This window comes from Dromaius novaehollandiae, chromosome 8 (genome assembly GCF_036370855.1).
Source record: "Dromaius novaehollandiae isolate bDroNov1 chromosome 8, bDroNov1.hap1, whole genome shotgun sequence".
Taxonomy (NCBI): Eukaryota; Metazoa; Chordata; class Aves; order Casuariiformes; family Dromaiidae; genus Dromaius; species Dromaius novaehollandiae.
Window position 1 is genome coordinate 31,867,645 of NC_088105.1, and position 14,919 is coordinate 31,882,563.

The 14,919-nt window shown below is 49.1% G+C and overlaps 3 protein-coding genes across 9 annotated transcripts in view; 2 read left to right on the forward strand and 1 right to left on the reverse strand.

Moving 5' to 3' along the window:
* The window catches only part of RAD54L (RAD54 like), a 21,014-nt gene extending 19,070 nt beyond the window's left edge, over window positions 1–1,944 (forward strand). The window contains exon 18 of the mRNA XM_064516160.1: window positions 1,047–1,944. Within this exon, the coding sequence (XP_064372230.1) occupies window positions 1,047–1,248 (202 nt within the window). The 3' untranslated portion in view covers window positions 1,249–1,944. The remainder of the gene's footprint in view (window positions 1–1,046) is intronic.
* LRRC41 (leucine rich repeat containing 41) overlaps window positions 1–11,874 on the reverse strand; it is a 13,333-nt gene extending 1,459 nt beyond the window's left edge. The window contains exons 1-10 of one of the 6 annotated variants that reach the window (XM_026103978.2): window positions 11,679–11,873; window positions 11,516–11,602; window positions 10,596–10,666; window positions 8,928–10,107; window positions 7,282–7,527; window positions 5,538–5,702; window positions 4,892–4,990; window positions 4,235–4,357; window positions 4,087–4,162; window positions 1,945–2,803 (exon numbers count right to left, since the gene is read on the reverse strand). In XM_026103978.2, the coding sequence (XP_025959763.1) occupies window positions 2,569–2,803; window positions 4,087–4,162; window positions 4,235–4,357; window positions 4,892–4,990; window positions 5,538–5,702; window positions 7,282–7,527; window positions 8,928–10,107; window positions 10,596–10,666; window positions 11,516–11,602; window positions 11,679–11,772 (2,376 nt within the window). In that variant the 5' untranslated portion in view covers window positions 11,773–11,873 and the 3' untranslated portion in view covers window positions 1,945–2,568. The other 5 variants (XM_026104001.2, XM_064516159.1, XM_064516158.1 and 2 more) reach the window with 5 other exon arrangements.
* Window positions 11,735–13,946, forward strand: LOC112985814 (cytochrome b-c1 complex subunit 6, mitochondrial). Of its 2 annotated transcripts, none has more exons than XM_026104723.2 (4): window positions 11,735–12,289; window positions 12,716–12,745; window positions 13,084–13,245; window positions 13,660–13,946. In XM_026104723.2, the coding sequence occupies exons 1-4, from the start codon at window positions 11,771–11,773 to the stop codon at window positions 13,690–13,692; spliced, it is 744 nt and encodes a 247-aa protein (XP_025960508.2). In that variant the 5' UTR covers window positions 11,735–11,770; the 3' UTR covers window positions 13,693–13,946. The 2 variants fall into 2 exon arrangements, with proteins under 2 accessions (XP_025960508.2, XP_064372234.1); XM_064516164.1 differs by lacking the exon at window positions 11,735–12,289 and adding an exon at window positions 12,417–12,509.
* Window positions 13,947–14,919: the final 973 nt, after the last annotated feature.

Consider the following 14,919-nt stretch of genomic DNA (forward strand, 5'->3'; position numbering starts at 1 on the left):
TAAATAAACTATCTTCTTGGCTCCCTGTGTTTGGAGGCTGTGAAATACTGCAGCTACTGAGAAAGAGGTATTTGCCAGAGCTGGACCAAGTTGGACTCCACCAAGTTGGACTCCACCAACCTGGACTTCCTCGCCACTGTCCTTTTGTCTGTTTTGCCTTTTCTCCAAGTGCCAGAATGCTGAGAGCTGCTTCTACTGCCAGGGCTATTCCACCAGCTCTTAAGAATTCATGAAGTCAACCTGAGTGCTGCTATGGGGAATAAAAATCTTACATTGCCCTTTTCTCAAGACCTGTGCTATTGTAGCCATCAGAAAGAGGACAGGGGATGCAGGAAAATGCTTCACTGAGAAAGTTAATAAGACTCTTAGTGCAGGCAAGAAATGGAGAGGATTAGTTTTAATCTTACTTGAAGCTTAGCTCTGTAGAGGTGTCTTCTCTGCATGGCAGTAAGCCCTTCTGGCAGGGCTGCTGCGTGTATCCTTATGCGGCAGCTCAGCTGTGCACCTCCAAGACAGCTTGAGCACAACCCCATGGTTGTGGTGGGAGCCAGGACAGAGCAGGTCAGAGCACTGTGTGCTCCCTTGAGCTCAGGAAGCCTGAGGCAGGGCTGAGAATGCATTAGCGGTGAGGTGTTCAGTCTTGGGCTCTGCTCTGAGCAACACCCCTCACCTTTCAAGAGAAACTCATCCCAAACTGCCTCTGGGCCCCGCTGGCTCCTCTCTTCTCCTTTTGGATTTGGTTTGACTTCTAGCAGCCCACTCCCACATGGCTAAACAGGGAAGAGGAGCACCATAGGAAACAAAACCCCAGGGTTTCCAAAACATCTATGATTCTTTACACATCTGTCATGCATACCAGAGGGTGTTTGTGAGTTTAAATGACACCTGTGGTAGTGATTCAGCCTGCCTGAAAAAACAGTTGCCAGTATTGCAGATGAAGGGGAGCAAAGCCAGATGTTACTTTGCTGCATTTTTAAACAATCCATAAGCCAAAGAAGTGGAGGAAGGACCTTGCACCATTTCCTGACCGGTTCTCTCTGTTCCAGGATCAAATGTCGTCGCTGTGTAAATGGCCACCAGGTGCGGCCCCCTCCTGAAGGGTCTGACTGTACCTCTGACCTCTCGCAGTGGAACCACTGTGCTGATAAGCGGGGACTGCAGGACTCTGTGCTAAAGGCTGCTTGGGATGCTGCTGTCACCTTCACCTTCCATCATCACTCCCATGAGGAGCAGCGAGGGATTCTCTAACAGGTCACTGTCTGCTGTGGGGGCAAGGGCAGGCTCCTATGGCAGTCTACCCTGCTTTAATCCCTTTCAAGAAAAGGGACAGTGAACAGCAGTACATGCTGGATTGCTGTGTGACTCTGCAAGAGCAGAACAGTGTGGCTTCTGAGAGGTGGGAAGGCCCCTGGGGTTGGGCAGGGTCTGCCTGCAGCAGCAAGGAGTCCCATGGCTTTTTCTCTGCTACTGTACTATGTGTGTGGAAAACAGCCCTTTAGGAACTGAGAATAACTGGACTGTGTGTGCTTGATCAGCATGGATTCTCCTGCTGTTGATATCTGCCTTCTACTCAGCCAAGTTTTGCCTTCAAGCTTAAGTTAAGCCTGCAGCTTTAGAGCAGCTGATGTGCATAGTCGCATTTTTTTTCCCTGACAGCTATGGCTTACAGCTGCTGAGCAGAAACTGGCAGGAGCCATTGCTGTTATGAAATGCAAGCATTGTTAATTGCTCAGGAACAAGAGGATTCATGCAAAAAAAATCATTTCAACTTGTACTTTAAACATCTGGCCTGAAAGAATGTTCAGACAGTAGGAAATCAGGCCCTATTAAGATCACACCATTTCCAAAACCACTTGCTTTATTATGGGCAGGATCCCCTGATTGAGCAGTATTTTAATTAATCTCCTTACAATGCAGTAATAAAATTCACACTTTGGTACACTATGGGTCTTAATTCTACTTTTATTATAAAAATGTTACAAAAGAACAAACTATTCAAAACTTTTGTAAAATGAGTGCAGATGTTGAATAGGGGCAAGAATTCTCATCTCAGACACTGACTGCAAATAAACAGCAGGCTACTTTTTTTTTTTTTTCCCCCCACAGAGTAAAGTTTTTCCAATTAAAAGAGGTCCAGTCTGGGGTCTTCATTTAGCTTGTTTGTTTCCTATTCCCTTTATGGGGAGGGAGGAGTTCCTATTTATGATAAATTGGCTGAAAAAAACAATAATTTCACTGAGTGTAGTTAAGAATTTAACTGCTTGTTCAGAGACCTGCAGGATGTCACAGGAGTTTATCTGAAGTGTCTGTCCCAGTTTGAGTAGCCCATTTGGGAAGAGGGTGGAGTTAGACAACCCTGAACTACAGCTGTTGATCTACTAGATCTTGTATATCACTCCACTGCAGCACCTCTTCTTCAAAGCAACAGAGAAGTGACAAGAAACACTATGTACCCTGCTTGGACTAGGGAAAAAGAAAATCCCACCAGCACTATGAAATAAGTCTTAGTGGCCATGGACTGAACTGTTTTAGTACAAGCTGATCAGTTTTCTCTTGTTCCTGTGTCCATCACATGACACTGATGTAGTCAGCAAAGGCCTGGGAGGAATCCCATGTGTCATTGACCACACTGCACACAGCTTTGAGACGCCGAAGTGCTTCTTGAGCTGTTTCGACATCCTGGTCCAGCCAATTTTGAAAGAGTCGGAGGTGGGTGAATTTAATGTGTCCCCCTCGCTGCTGGATGTGGCCTTCCAGCTTCTTTGTAAACTCGAGGAGCCCATCAGGTTTGATGCAATTTGAGCTTTCCAGGAAAAGGATGACAGGAAAAAAAGTCAGTAAGAGTGTAGGGTATAGTTTGATCAGTTTCAATTTCTGCTCCCTCCAGTAAATGCTCATGCAGGTACTCTGGAATGTTTCAGTGCAAAGTACAGTAGGAGGTTTAAGCCTCCTTCAGCAATACAGAGTGAGAATGAGCCATTAGTTTTGATGCAGAACAAAAATGAAGCACAGTTACAGTAAGGGCTGGAAGTTATTAAAAGTGTTTAACTATACTAGAAACCACTGACAAGTTAAACTCAGTCACCTGGCCTTATTACCAGTGACCTGAGTAGACCTAGCTGAGGGCCTTAAAATCTTAGACCCAGACTCTTAGCTAAGCTGTGCTCTCCAGTCTCACAGCAGCTGGCAGGTGCCTGGACCAAAAGGCCTAGCCCAGCCCACGGGTCCCAGTGCAAACCTCAGCAGTAAGAGGTCATTTATCTCCTCCTTGTGGGAGCATCTGGAGAACAGGTGTCAGGTCCCAGTATTCCAGCAGATTAAAAGATCATTTCCCCTGCACAATGTGTAAATAAATATGAAGTTGAGTGCTGGACTTAATTTTACGAGAAGCACAAAAACAGCCAGTTGGAGAGAAAGCTTCATGATTCAAGACTGCTAAAGTGGCCGTGGTCATATTAAGTGTCAAGGCCATGTATGTCAGCAAGCCAAGCTATCAGGATGTAAAAAAATGGGTCTTTAAAGAGGGGGGGAAAAAAAATTAAGCAAAACTCAGTCATTAGTATTACAGAAATACCAGGGCCCATGACTTCACAGAGATTGTTGTCTATGTTCATGGCCATTTGCATTCACAAAAGGAGCAGTTTAGGTTAAGGACCAAAGATGATGAAAGGAACACAGAGGAGTTCTTAATGTCTTACGAGGCAACCAGAGCACTCTCAACAGACTGGGACAGTGGGAACAGAGCTATTCAAGCTGATGTCTAAGAATAAATGTACATAAGGACATCATCCCCTCAGAGCAGGGAGGGTCTGCAGCAGCCTCCCAAGAGCGCAGAAAAAACAAAGCTGCTTTTAAAATGGAGCTTGATTCATTTATGAAAAAGAGTGTGATGCCTCAGAGGGCAAGGCCTGCCCTTGGTGACTTTTGGAGGTCCCCTACATTTTAGGTGCCTATTACAGTGTTCCCTAAACTTTTCTTGGGCACATACTCCCTTTAGGAAGGAACAGAATCATGCTCAAGCTGTCTGAGCCCACTTCAGCTCTGGCCTCCTGAAACATGAAATTCAGTGTGTTTAGGGCAGAATACCTGACATCCAGCTGGCAAAGAGAAGATGAGGAATCTTCAGAGAAAATGTCCGCCAGGGCAACCAGCCTGTGATTCCCTAGGTGGGGGAAATGCAGGTGTTAGACACAAGCTGCAAACTATCCTAAATATTTAAATTCACAATACGCACCAAGGCGATTCCCAGGCAGTTTGAGGCTCTTCAGAGATGAGTTTCTCTTCACTGTATTTATTATTTCTGACAAAAACTCAGTAGTGCAACTTTCAAACAGCCGGCAAAAGGAGAATGTGATTTCTACAGAAGAAGTAGATTGACAGTGCATTTTAGTACTCCCTGCATACTTCATTATTCCATAATTACATCCTGCAGATGGCTCCAGCCCCTAACACATATGCAAAAACAAAGCTTCCTCAGGAGTGGGCACCAGGTTACAACATGCTCACAGTGGGTAGCATAGGACAGCACCTCTGTTTTGTTACCTGAAGACAGCAGTGATCACACCCAGGAAGGTGCTTTAGGCCAGCTGACCCAGTTAAAAGCAGACAGGCTCTGCAGGTTAGAAACTTTTTGTTTTATAGCCAAGACTATGGACTCCTCTCTGCAGCACTGCCAACTCTGCATCTGCTCCTCTCTCTGCCCTGCTGGCTCAGAGAAACAGACACATTCCCTCTCTGCCAACAGCTACAGATCTGCCCCAGGGCAATGGCATTTGGCTAAACCTTGTGCATCCTAAGATCACCTAACAAAATATCACCCAGCCAAAAGCAACCACCTGCAGGGCAGCCTAGAGCGCCTTTTCAGGCATCAGTGCTTAGGAATTTGCCATACCTTGCAGGATGGGGTCCTGAAGCAAAAGCAGAACTTCTTTCTGGTGGTCAGCCAGGTTCACATCGTGAAAGCTCAGTTTCTTCAAGTTTGGATTGCACTCTAAAAGCAAGACAAGTTCCTGGGTAAAGCACCGCATGGCCTTGGGCTAAAAAGAATCTGGCGATTGCCAGTTAACACCCAGAAATTGGACTGTGAATAAAGAGGGACCAACCTGCTGTGCAGGATCATTCACATGCTCAGCACAAAATGGGATGGCTAATACCCATTTCCTTTTCTCAAGTGACTTCAAGGATGTCCACATGGAAGAAAGGGACCCACCTGAGCTGGCTCTATGCTGAAAAGGCTGAGGGACATGTCAAGAGCCCAGAGCTTACATCCAGGAGGTTCAGGTGCCTGAGCATCTAAGCACTCCCAGCAGATGTGCCCTAGCAGCTGGGGTGCAACACCTTATGAATGCAGTGGAATTGCTTCCACAGTCAAGCTGAGCCTGGCTGGCTTAACAGCAAGCAGTAACAAGGGGTGTCTGCATCAGGCTGTAGCAGAGCCCAAGCCAACTAAAAAACAAGCAGTGAGGCCCCAAGGATGGGCGATCACAGCAAGGGGGCTACTCTGTTCCAGCGATGCTACACACAGTTTAGCTCACTACCTTTGAGTGCCTGCAAGAGGTGCTGAAGCTCCTGAGGACAGGGCAGTGCAGCACTGTCAAGGGAGAGCTGCTGAAGAGACCTTGATGCCTTCAGCACTGGCAGCAGGAATGCAGTGTGCAGAGGTTCCCTGGGGAATCGGATTTCCAGCTGCTCTAGGCAGCTCTCTAAGGGAAGAAAAACAAACAGTGAAAGAGCTCAGTCTGGAGTACCTGTCCTCAGTAAAGCTTGCTGGAGCAAGAAAGAAGCCCAGCTGACATGGCTGTCATTTAAACTGGTAGAAAGTGCCTGTACCAAGCCTCCTGCCCCAGAGAGCTGTATGGCAATGCAGACTTATGATAACTTAAATCACTGAAGGCCCATTTCAGGTGTAACGCAAGACCACAGGGCCACCAATTTCTACCATGTTCTGGCAGCAAACACCACTTTAGAAAAGTTCACTGTCCATCCACAAACCAGTTAGTGTCCCCCCAGAGCAAAGTCTTCACTGACCACACTGAATACTCACTCAGGCTTTGGTTTCTGCTTTTCTGTTCTGTTCTGGGGCTGTGACAGTGTGCTCTCCCCCCCACCCCGACCTCTCCGTAACCCTGCTTGGGCAATAAGCATCAGTCACAGTCGTGATGGCTGCTCCCCGTTCAAATCGGAATCTGGGGAGACAGATAACGGCACATAGCCAGGGGCTAATTGAGCATGTGCCAACCCAAATACAGCTGGTATGCAAATATGACTACGAGTCAATCATCTTACCCCATAAACAGGAGGCAGCCCAGAGCCCGTTGAGCTCTCCTGCACGGCAGTGGGCTGCACAGCAGAATCTCCCCTTGATTAGGGACTCCTCTAAAGGCTACTCCTCGAGGTCGAGAGATCCCTCACCCACAACAGATCCTCGGTGAGTGACTAATAGTGTGCTGAACCTTTGCTAAGTTGCATCTCCGATTGATTGTGCACATAATCCTTTAGACATAAACCACTGATCATGTCTGGGACTAAGATTGGATCCAGCCGCACCTAGACTCCTCTGAGAAGGAGTTTGGAAAGCAAGGGGGTCCATTCTGAATCTCATGACTCAAAAGGAGGGTCTCCTTGAAAATTTCATTTGAACCTTGTATGTAGTTATTGTTTTACCCTCCATGCAGTAAATAACCGAGTGTACCTTGCCATCGAACCTTGTTAAATCACCATCTTATCTCAGTAAAACATACTGCTGCTTCTCTGAGTGAAGTGCATCACTCATTTGCGACAGGAACTAACAAGAGTGATGAGACACCTCTGAGCTGAAAACACCCTGCTACAGTTCCCAGACTGTAACCCAGAGGCCTGGAAAGTGTTTTGCCATCACCTCTGGTATTGCGACAATGAAAAAATACTTTCCTTCCACCCAAAGGTAGGCCAAAGCTGTCTAAGGATTAGAGCCTCACAGACAATAGGATAGACAGAGCAGAAGCTCCTGAACAATTTCAAGGTCTGGTGAGGTATGCTCCCTACAGGCTGCATGGACAGGCATTGCTAGCAGGTTCTGACTGGCCTTGTACAAAGCAAAAAGACTGTGTCCAAGACTTGGGCTCCAAAGTCCATGTGAAAGACTGGAAATGACAAACTACAACACTATGTAAACCAGGAAGGTGAGGCTGTAATCACTTAATTACATGTCACTTGGGGCACTGTGAAATTCATATCTTTTGTGCCAAGCTTTTACAGCTCTAACAGCTACATCCTGTTCATCGCTCAAAATCTGTTTCCTACCTGAGATTTCTGCCTCACTGCAGCTTGGATTCCCTTCTGGCCTGTTCCCCTCCAGCTGATTTTTGAGATCGAAGCTGACTGAGAGCGTATGGAGCCGGGGAAAGGCACTCAGGATGCAGTGAACAAGATCCATGCAGGGCATGTGGGAGAACACGTCGCTCACACGCACCACGTGGAGGCAGCAGTCCGAGTGGCGGGAGAGGGCCCGGAGCCCAGACAGGATGCAGAAGATGTTATCTCCCAGGCCTGGAACCAACATTTTTACAGAAAGCAAAACTGATGTCACACACAGAGACCCAAAGCTGAAACACACATGGCTGGAGTTACACCAACAGTGGAGCTTTCAGTTCAGTGCCCAGCCAAGCAACTCAAGGGCTAAATCCACAAAGTGCCAGAGGAGAAGGTTTCTGGTACATGCGCTTTATCCACAAGTTCTTAAGCTAGAGCTTGAGAGAGCATGAGTGAGAGCTATTTGGCTATTTGGTTCTTCCCTTTCTCAAAAAAGGGTTCGAGCACAAGGCATAGGCTGTTCCAGGGCAGAAGGGCCCCATTCTCTCCTGCTGGCACTTCCCCTCTTAGTACAAACATTTGCTGGAAGACAGACCAGCAGACAGATTTCTGATTCTCCTGGGAAGCGGTAGGAGGGCCACCATCAAAATCATTTGCAACTGTCCAGTACACTAACCCAGGGATATTCAAATCTCAGCCTGTGGTCAGGGTAAAGAGCATGAGTGTTTTGCCTGGACTTCCTCACGTCGCATACCTCCCATATGCCTGTGGGACATCCCATATTTCTTGCTGTACTGTCTCTCACAGGCAGGTAGGAGGACTGGATGCAAGGCCGAACATTGCCTCTTGTTGGTAAAAACTAATCCAGTGGCCTTTCACTAGATCATAAAGGGGAAAATCTGTATCACAAGAATGAATGGACCAAACAGTTTTCTAAGGAATAGAATTTATGCAGTTAGTGTTGGGCTCTGATCTTTCATACAGATCAACACTTGCAGATGCAAAACCAGTAAGTCACAGATTCCTGTCCTGACCAGTGGACATACCAAATCATCACAACTCTGTTCTTCCCAGTTCAATACCCGCAGAACTTGCTACACTTCATTCACCACATGAGTTTATTATCAGTGTCCCATCACGTTACCTGCCCCGCAGTGCAAGGGTTCTGCTCCCACATGAAAACACAGCACATAAGAATCCACCTGCCTGGAAAAACTGGCAGGCTTAGCGTGGGCCTGTCACAATTCCCAAGGAAGGTGGACTCAATAACAAAATGAAGTTTGCCCTGCATTCTGTTTTGCCTCCTAGCCACATCGAATGCCCTTGAGATCCTATTGGGTTTACATCCTGTTCCATTCTTTTCCTCAACCCTGATGGGTGGTGCAATTCCATATTTTCATCTCAGCACCATTTCCTCCAACACATAACGGCCCTTCTCTGTCATTCCTGGCTGTCCTTCTCCCCTTGAACAACTCCTCACACTCTTTATATGTCTCTGCCAATGCCATTTTCAGGACTAGTTACTCTTAAAATGCTCATTCCAGTAAAAATAAATAAATAAAAGGAGGGTAAACCTGAGCAATAAGTCATACTATTAAAACAAGGCCGGAAGGAAGTACCCTGTTCATACCACTAACCGTTGTAAGACAGAACCAGGTTTTCTAATGACACCCAGGAGCTCAGCAGGTTACTCAGAGTCCGACACGCGTCCCCAGTCAAAGGAATGGAGAACAATTCCAGTGTGGACACGCTTCGGAAGCGGTGAGCAGTTTTCAGAGAAAAGTTCCCAGCAGATCCTCCTCTTTTCTTACAACCAGCACTGCCGGAGCATGGGGATCCTGTGAAGGAACTAGTACAGTTATCGGCATTTTCTCCTTCTGTAACACTGTTTTCAAACAGTAATTCTGAAGTATTCTCTCTAGCAACAGTAAAAACAAAATCATAAAGGTCTTCCTGGTCATCACACATCCCCCTGCTTCGTCTGGGGCAGCGGCGCCTCCTCCCTACTGCAGATTTCAGACGTCTACGTGGCTTTCGAAGAGTGGGGTGACAGGACAGCCTTTCTGAGAGGCAATGAGAAGACGACCCTCTGGGGAAGTCTTTAACACTGGCAGGGCCACAGGACGCCTCGCTGCTTCCCTCCTCACATACTAGGTTCTGGGAAGGATGATTTCTCACTCCAGAGAGGGCTGAGGTCTGGGGAGTGTCAGCCCCACGTCCACTCGCCTCTGCTTGAGTGTCAGCATCCTCAAGTGCTCTGAGGGAAGCCTGCTGGTTCTCGCCATCACTCCGCTCCTTCTCATCGCAACGGTCCATCTCTGATCGCTCTTGTGTTGACTCCTGGCTTTGGGCATTGCCCTCTCTGCAAAAGCCACAAGGGCTGCTGTGATACGTAAGCACCTTTCCTGAGCACCAATACCCAGCACTCATGCTCAAAATGAGAATGAGAAGAACTGTGTCAGGAACAGGCCAGGAATACATGGACACTTGGCTGACAGAGCCATGGTGAATCAGCCGGTGAAGAAGTAAAACCAGGGAACGTCTGATAGACTGGTCGGAGGAGAGCAGGTGCCGAAACTTCAGTATCCGCAGGGAGCCTGCCAGGTTTTCAAGCACCCTTTGGTTGTGTTCAGCAGTGAGCTCAATCACCCCCTGCAGCATGTTGCAGAGAGTGAGCTGGGTAACATGCTGTGAGCTGTGGAGCAACGGTGAAAAATGATGGTCGTTCAGACGCCAATCAGAAGAAACATCCAAGACACCGTGAAGAATGTTTGCGAAGAATGTTTCAAGGAACTTCTTCCTCCAACAGGTTATATTCTGCAATTACATCACCTTAGGGTCAACCAGGACAAAACCCATTCAACAGAGCCGTATTAAGAAAAAGTCAGCTAAGATCTTTCCCATTCTAAATCAAATTATTGCTATCTGCTAAACTTACAGTAAATATGGCCTCAAACAAAACCACTAGCACAACTGAAACTACTTTCCTAGTCTACAACATGCTTCCTCAGTGTGTTTGTTCAAAGGCTGAATTACTCTCACTGCTATCTTTTCATTCCTCTTCTAGCTTAATTCAATATATTCAGCGGTTTGAAGGTGAAGCTAAATTATTAAAGAACACATTATCAAATATTTTCTTCCTGACTGTCTATTTATAGGCTATGGTTAAATTGTCTCCTAAGCATTCTTTTGTTATGCCAAATCAATGGAGCTTCTTCAGTTCTTCTGTGTAAAGGATATTCTTCCAAACTCAGGGCATTTGCTTTGTGCCCTTCCTCCACTCCCCATGAGCAGCTTTTCCTCACCTCTGAGTTGGGCGGCCTGGTCTTCATCACATCATCCCAGAGCTTGCGCCAAATTGGTTGCGTTGAGAGGCCTGAAAGAAAGAAACTAGGCACCTTTACCCCTTCCTCCCAGCCTGAAGTCCTCCCGCAGACTCTCCCTCCTCGGGTTTCATACGTGCGCTTGGGCAGATGAGGGAACAGCTTTCTAGGGGGAAGCAAATTCAGACCCCTAGAGCAGAAGGAAGAAGTTTTACATTTCTTATGTAGGATGTGACAAGGTAAAAAACATTGCCTTTTAAGAGACAGGACTTAGAAAATAGCTGTTTTTGTTGATCCTCAGAAGAAGAAAATTAGCGAGCCAAGAGAGTTACAACATACCCTACCTTTCCGTAAAATCTCACCTACGTCCATGACCAGGTTTGGGATTTTGGACCCGAGTAGCTGCCTTTGCTGCTGGATTTCCATGTGTTTGTGATAAGGTGGCAAAGCTGAGTTACCAGCATCCCAGACAAGGGTTATAACTACGCTCTTTGGGTTCATTTCGCTGTTCAGAGGGGTTCATCTCCCCAGTTTAGGGTTTATTTTTCCAGTTTGCAAGGCTTCGTCCCTCCAATTAGAGGAAGAAAGGGCGGGGGGGGGTGTCCCTCCCATTCAGCTAGGGAGAGGGGTGCTTCTGTCCTGCCAGTTCGGGGTTGATTTTTCCAGTTTGGAGCAATTTGTTCCTCCAGTTGGGAGCAGCCCTCCACAGTTTGGGCGGGCAGTTGGCCCTCCAGTTCCGGGTTCACCTCTCCAATCTGGGGGAAGCATCTCTCCAGGTTGGGATTCTTCCCTCCCGTTTGGGGGGGGTGTCACTCCAGGTTGGGGTTCATCCCTCCGCTTTGGGGCCCACGTCTCCATTTCAGGGGCTCCCCCGGGCCCGCCCCCGGCCCCCCGCGGCCCACCTGCGCGGCGCGCGGCGCCCTCGGCCCGCTCCAGGTAGAAGACGTTGAGGAGCGGCAGGAGGCCGCGCAGGACGTGTCCGGGCAGCGCTGCGGGAGAAGAAGAGGGCAGCGGCAGCGTGCGGGCAGGCTCCCGCGCCTCGCGCCCCCGGCCCCCGCGCCTTACCCCAGACGTCCCTCTCCAGGGCCCGCATGCTGCAGCTCACCGCCGCGCCGCTAAGCGCGAAGAGGCTCGGCGGCCCCGCCGCGCCGCCCTCCATGACCGCGGCGAGCCCCCCTCAGCGCCGCCGCTGGGCCGCCGCTGCCGCCATCTTGGGCGGGGCAGAGAGCGCGCCGCCGCGCGAGCCATATTGGCGAGGGGGAGGGACGGACGGCGCCGTCGGCCATATTGGGGAGGTCACGGCCAGGGACGCCTCTGCCCCACAGCCTACAGGATGGGTTAGGAGCAGAGAAGAGGTCGCGGCGACCGGGCCCCAGTGTTGCTTTCACCGAAGGAGAACAAAAACAAGACGTAGTGTCCTGCGGCAGCTATGTCAAGGAGGTCACACGCTCAGCTATAGTCGGCTGCCATATTGGGGAGGGAAGCACTCGATCCGAAGTGCGGCTCTCCTGAGAAGGTCACCGGGCCTGTCGCTGCGGCACGGAACACGTTTCCGTTTCCGGGGCGGGAAGCGGCGTTTCCGGCGTGTGACCCTTGTGAGTCCTTCTGCTTGGCCGCAGCGGAGACGCGGGGAGATGGGGTTGCGCGATAACGTTGTTCACGCTGGAGAACCGGAGGTGAGCGGTGCCGGGACTAGTGTTCTCCCTTACTCCCTCCCCCCCGCTCTCCCTGGGGCGATGGGGCTGTAGAGCGGTAGCGCCGCGTGGGCGGGTGCATTCCCGCTCCGTCTTCGCGGTAGCGCGGACTGAGCCCTGCCGGATGCCGTATTGCAGCGGCTCTGTGGGGATAGAACGTTGGTTTCGGTGTGACCCTTGCCGGCCCCCGTTCAGCCTGGAGGTGCTGATCCAGCGTGCGCTGACCCTTGCCTGGCCCCGTAGCCGCGTACGGGCCGTGCGTTGTGGCCGCCGTCGGCCGCCGTAGCCCGGTCGCGAGGCTCGCGGGGAGGGGGGTTGTCAGAGCGGCCGCGCTGAGCCGAGGCGCCCCGGGACGGGTGGGGCAAGGCCATGCGGGTCGATAACGGCTGTGTTCTGGTTTCTCCCCAGGAGGAGGAGGAGGAGGAAGAGGAGCTGGTGGTAAGACGCCGGAGGCGGCAGTGCTGCGGGGAGGGGGGCCCGGCAGAGGCCTGGGGCTGGGCGGTGGTGCGGACCGAGAGGGGTGGGCGTGGTGCAGCTGGGCCCTTCCCACACCCTCATCGGGGTGCGACTCCCTGCACCTGCCCTGTAGTTTGGGCTGCTTTTTGCTGGTTTATGCTGGTGATACAAAGTTTAGGGTGGAAGTAGTTTGCATGCAGATTCTGGTATGGGTGTATAGCTCCCATCAGGTCATAAATGAAAAAAACAATGAACTCTGCAGGGAGAAAATTGCTGCGTTGTAGGGTCTCTCTGTTTTCATCTCAGTTCTATGTCTGCAGGATCCTTTAACCACAGTTAGGGAGCACTGTGAGCAGACTGAGAAATGTGTGAAGGCGCGAGAACGTCTGGAGTTGTGTGATGCACGAGTGTCCTCTAGGTCCCAAACAGAAGAGCAGTGTACAGAGGAGCTGTTCGACTTCCTGCACGCCAGGGACCACTGTGTAAGTGCAGTACGGGTGGGTGTAACATCCCTGCGGATGCTGTGAGCAGAAGAGTGTTTAACCGTATTTCTGAGAGTGAAAACAATTTGAGTGAGAGGCTCGGTTGAGTCACAGTCAAAAGGAACTCTGAAGAACTGTGATTTGAAGATAACTGTTTCTTACTTGTGACAATTCCATCTGATGTTCTGTAGGCTGAGGTGATGCCTTGTAATAAATCTCAGTTTTCTTTTTTTTCTTTGAAATTACTTTCTAGTACTTGTAGAACATTAGAACATTGAGAAGAGCAGAGAGGTGTAGGGCCATGCACATTAGTGGTGTAGAAAACAAAGTGATGGGTGAAAAACTGCTGATTTCCAGATCTTTTGAACTGAGAGAACTTAACAGTTAGTAAGTGCTTTGTCTCTTCTTTTTCAGGTTGCTCACAAACTCTTTAATCAACTGAAGTGAATACCAGAGTCATTGTCCATCTGCTTCCACGATCCAACAGAAAATCCTTGCAGGTTATTCTTGGATTCTCAGTACTGCTTGCTGCCCATCTATTGTGAATGTGAAATATAAACAAAACAGCTTTCTGGCAGCCTGGCAGTGATTGAGTGTCAGCATGTCACTGTGTCTGTTTTCATGGAAGATGTGCAGCTACACAAAACTCATGTTAATGTTCTGTAAATTTCCATATTAAACATTAACAGTTCCTGTGGAAATATCTTCCTTCTATTTCATAACCCTTGTGGTTCTGACTTGCACAATGCCAGGTTAAGATGAAATCAGGGTGGGTTGGGGTACATCTGTGGGAGTGGCTGGGAGAGGCTTTTCTTCACTTTTCGGAACGTCATTTTTGTACAGCCATTATGAGCAGCGGCTGAAATGTAATCCCATAAGTAAGAGTGTTTTCTGTTAGTGCCAGAAAGGTATTTCCAAGCCCCACAAGATGGATATTGTTCATACAGTAAGTTGTGACTGAATTAAACTCCTTCCAAAAACACCTGCTGCCTAGCAGAAGATGTGGAGTGACCCTTTTTTAGGAGAAGTGTGACTTTTATGGTGTACTTCAACAACTGGGAAAAATTGTGTCTTTGCACTGGTTGAAGACTTATTTTTTTTTTTTTAAACAGCCTTTTCATGATTTTTTTTAAGGGTGCTATCTGTTCCAGGATTTGAAACCTGGTGCTCTCCCTTGGGAAGCTGTGCTGTGTAGCCCTGTCAGTATACAGTGCCCTGTGGGGAAAACTGGCAGCCATCCCTCACTGCCACCTGTTGCTGCCAGAGGTTGGAGGAACCTCTTCTCTAGCGCAGCCTTGCACAAAGCAACCAGGTGGCTGCAGACAGACACCTGCTCTTGAGTGCAGGCGGTCACAGCGGCGCTAGAGCTGGGGTGGTGAGCTGTCCTTGTGGCTCTGAGCACCCATGGGGCAGGAGCAGTGCCCTGGGGAGAGGTGAGGCGCTCCTGGGGTGTGAGATTGGATCCCCCCTTACCATCCACTCTGTCTGATGGCCCAGGACTGCTGCTGCGTGGGGGTGAGTCGTGCTCAGCTCCTGCCTTGATGCTGAGTAACAGATTGTTCAGCACTGGAAAAATCAGGATGTTTCCCAGGGCAGCAAACACTTTCTCAGCTGTTTTTAAGTCATCAAAGTAAAATAACACTTTTTAAAACTTGGTAGTTGTTTTATCAACAT

Excerpts from the sequence above, each read along its gene's own strand:
- LOC112985814 (XM_026104723.2), top strand. The coding sequence starts at position 11,771 with ATGACCGCGGCGAGCCCCCCTCAGCGCCGCCGCTGGGCCGCCGCTGCC. Across the intron at positions 12,290-12,715 it reads TTCACGCTGGAGAACCGGAG|GAGGAGGAGGAGGAGGAAGA; the intron begins GTGAGCGGTGCC and ends GTTTCTCCCCAG. Across the intron at positions 13,246-13,659 it reads TGCACGCCAGGGACCACTGT|GTTGCTCACAAACTCTTTAA; the intron begins GTAAGTGCAGTA and ends CTTCTTTTTCAG.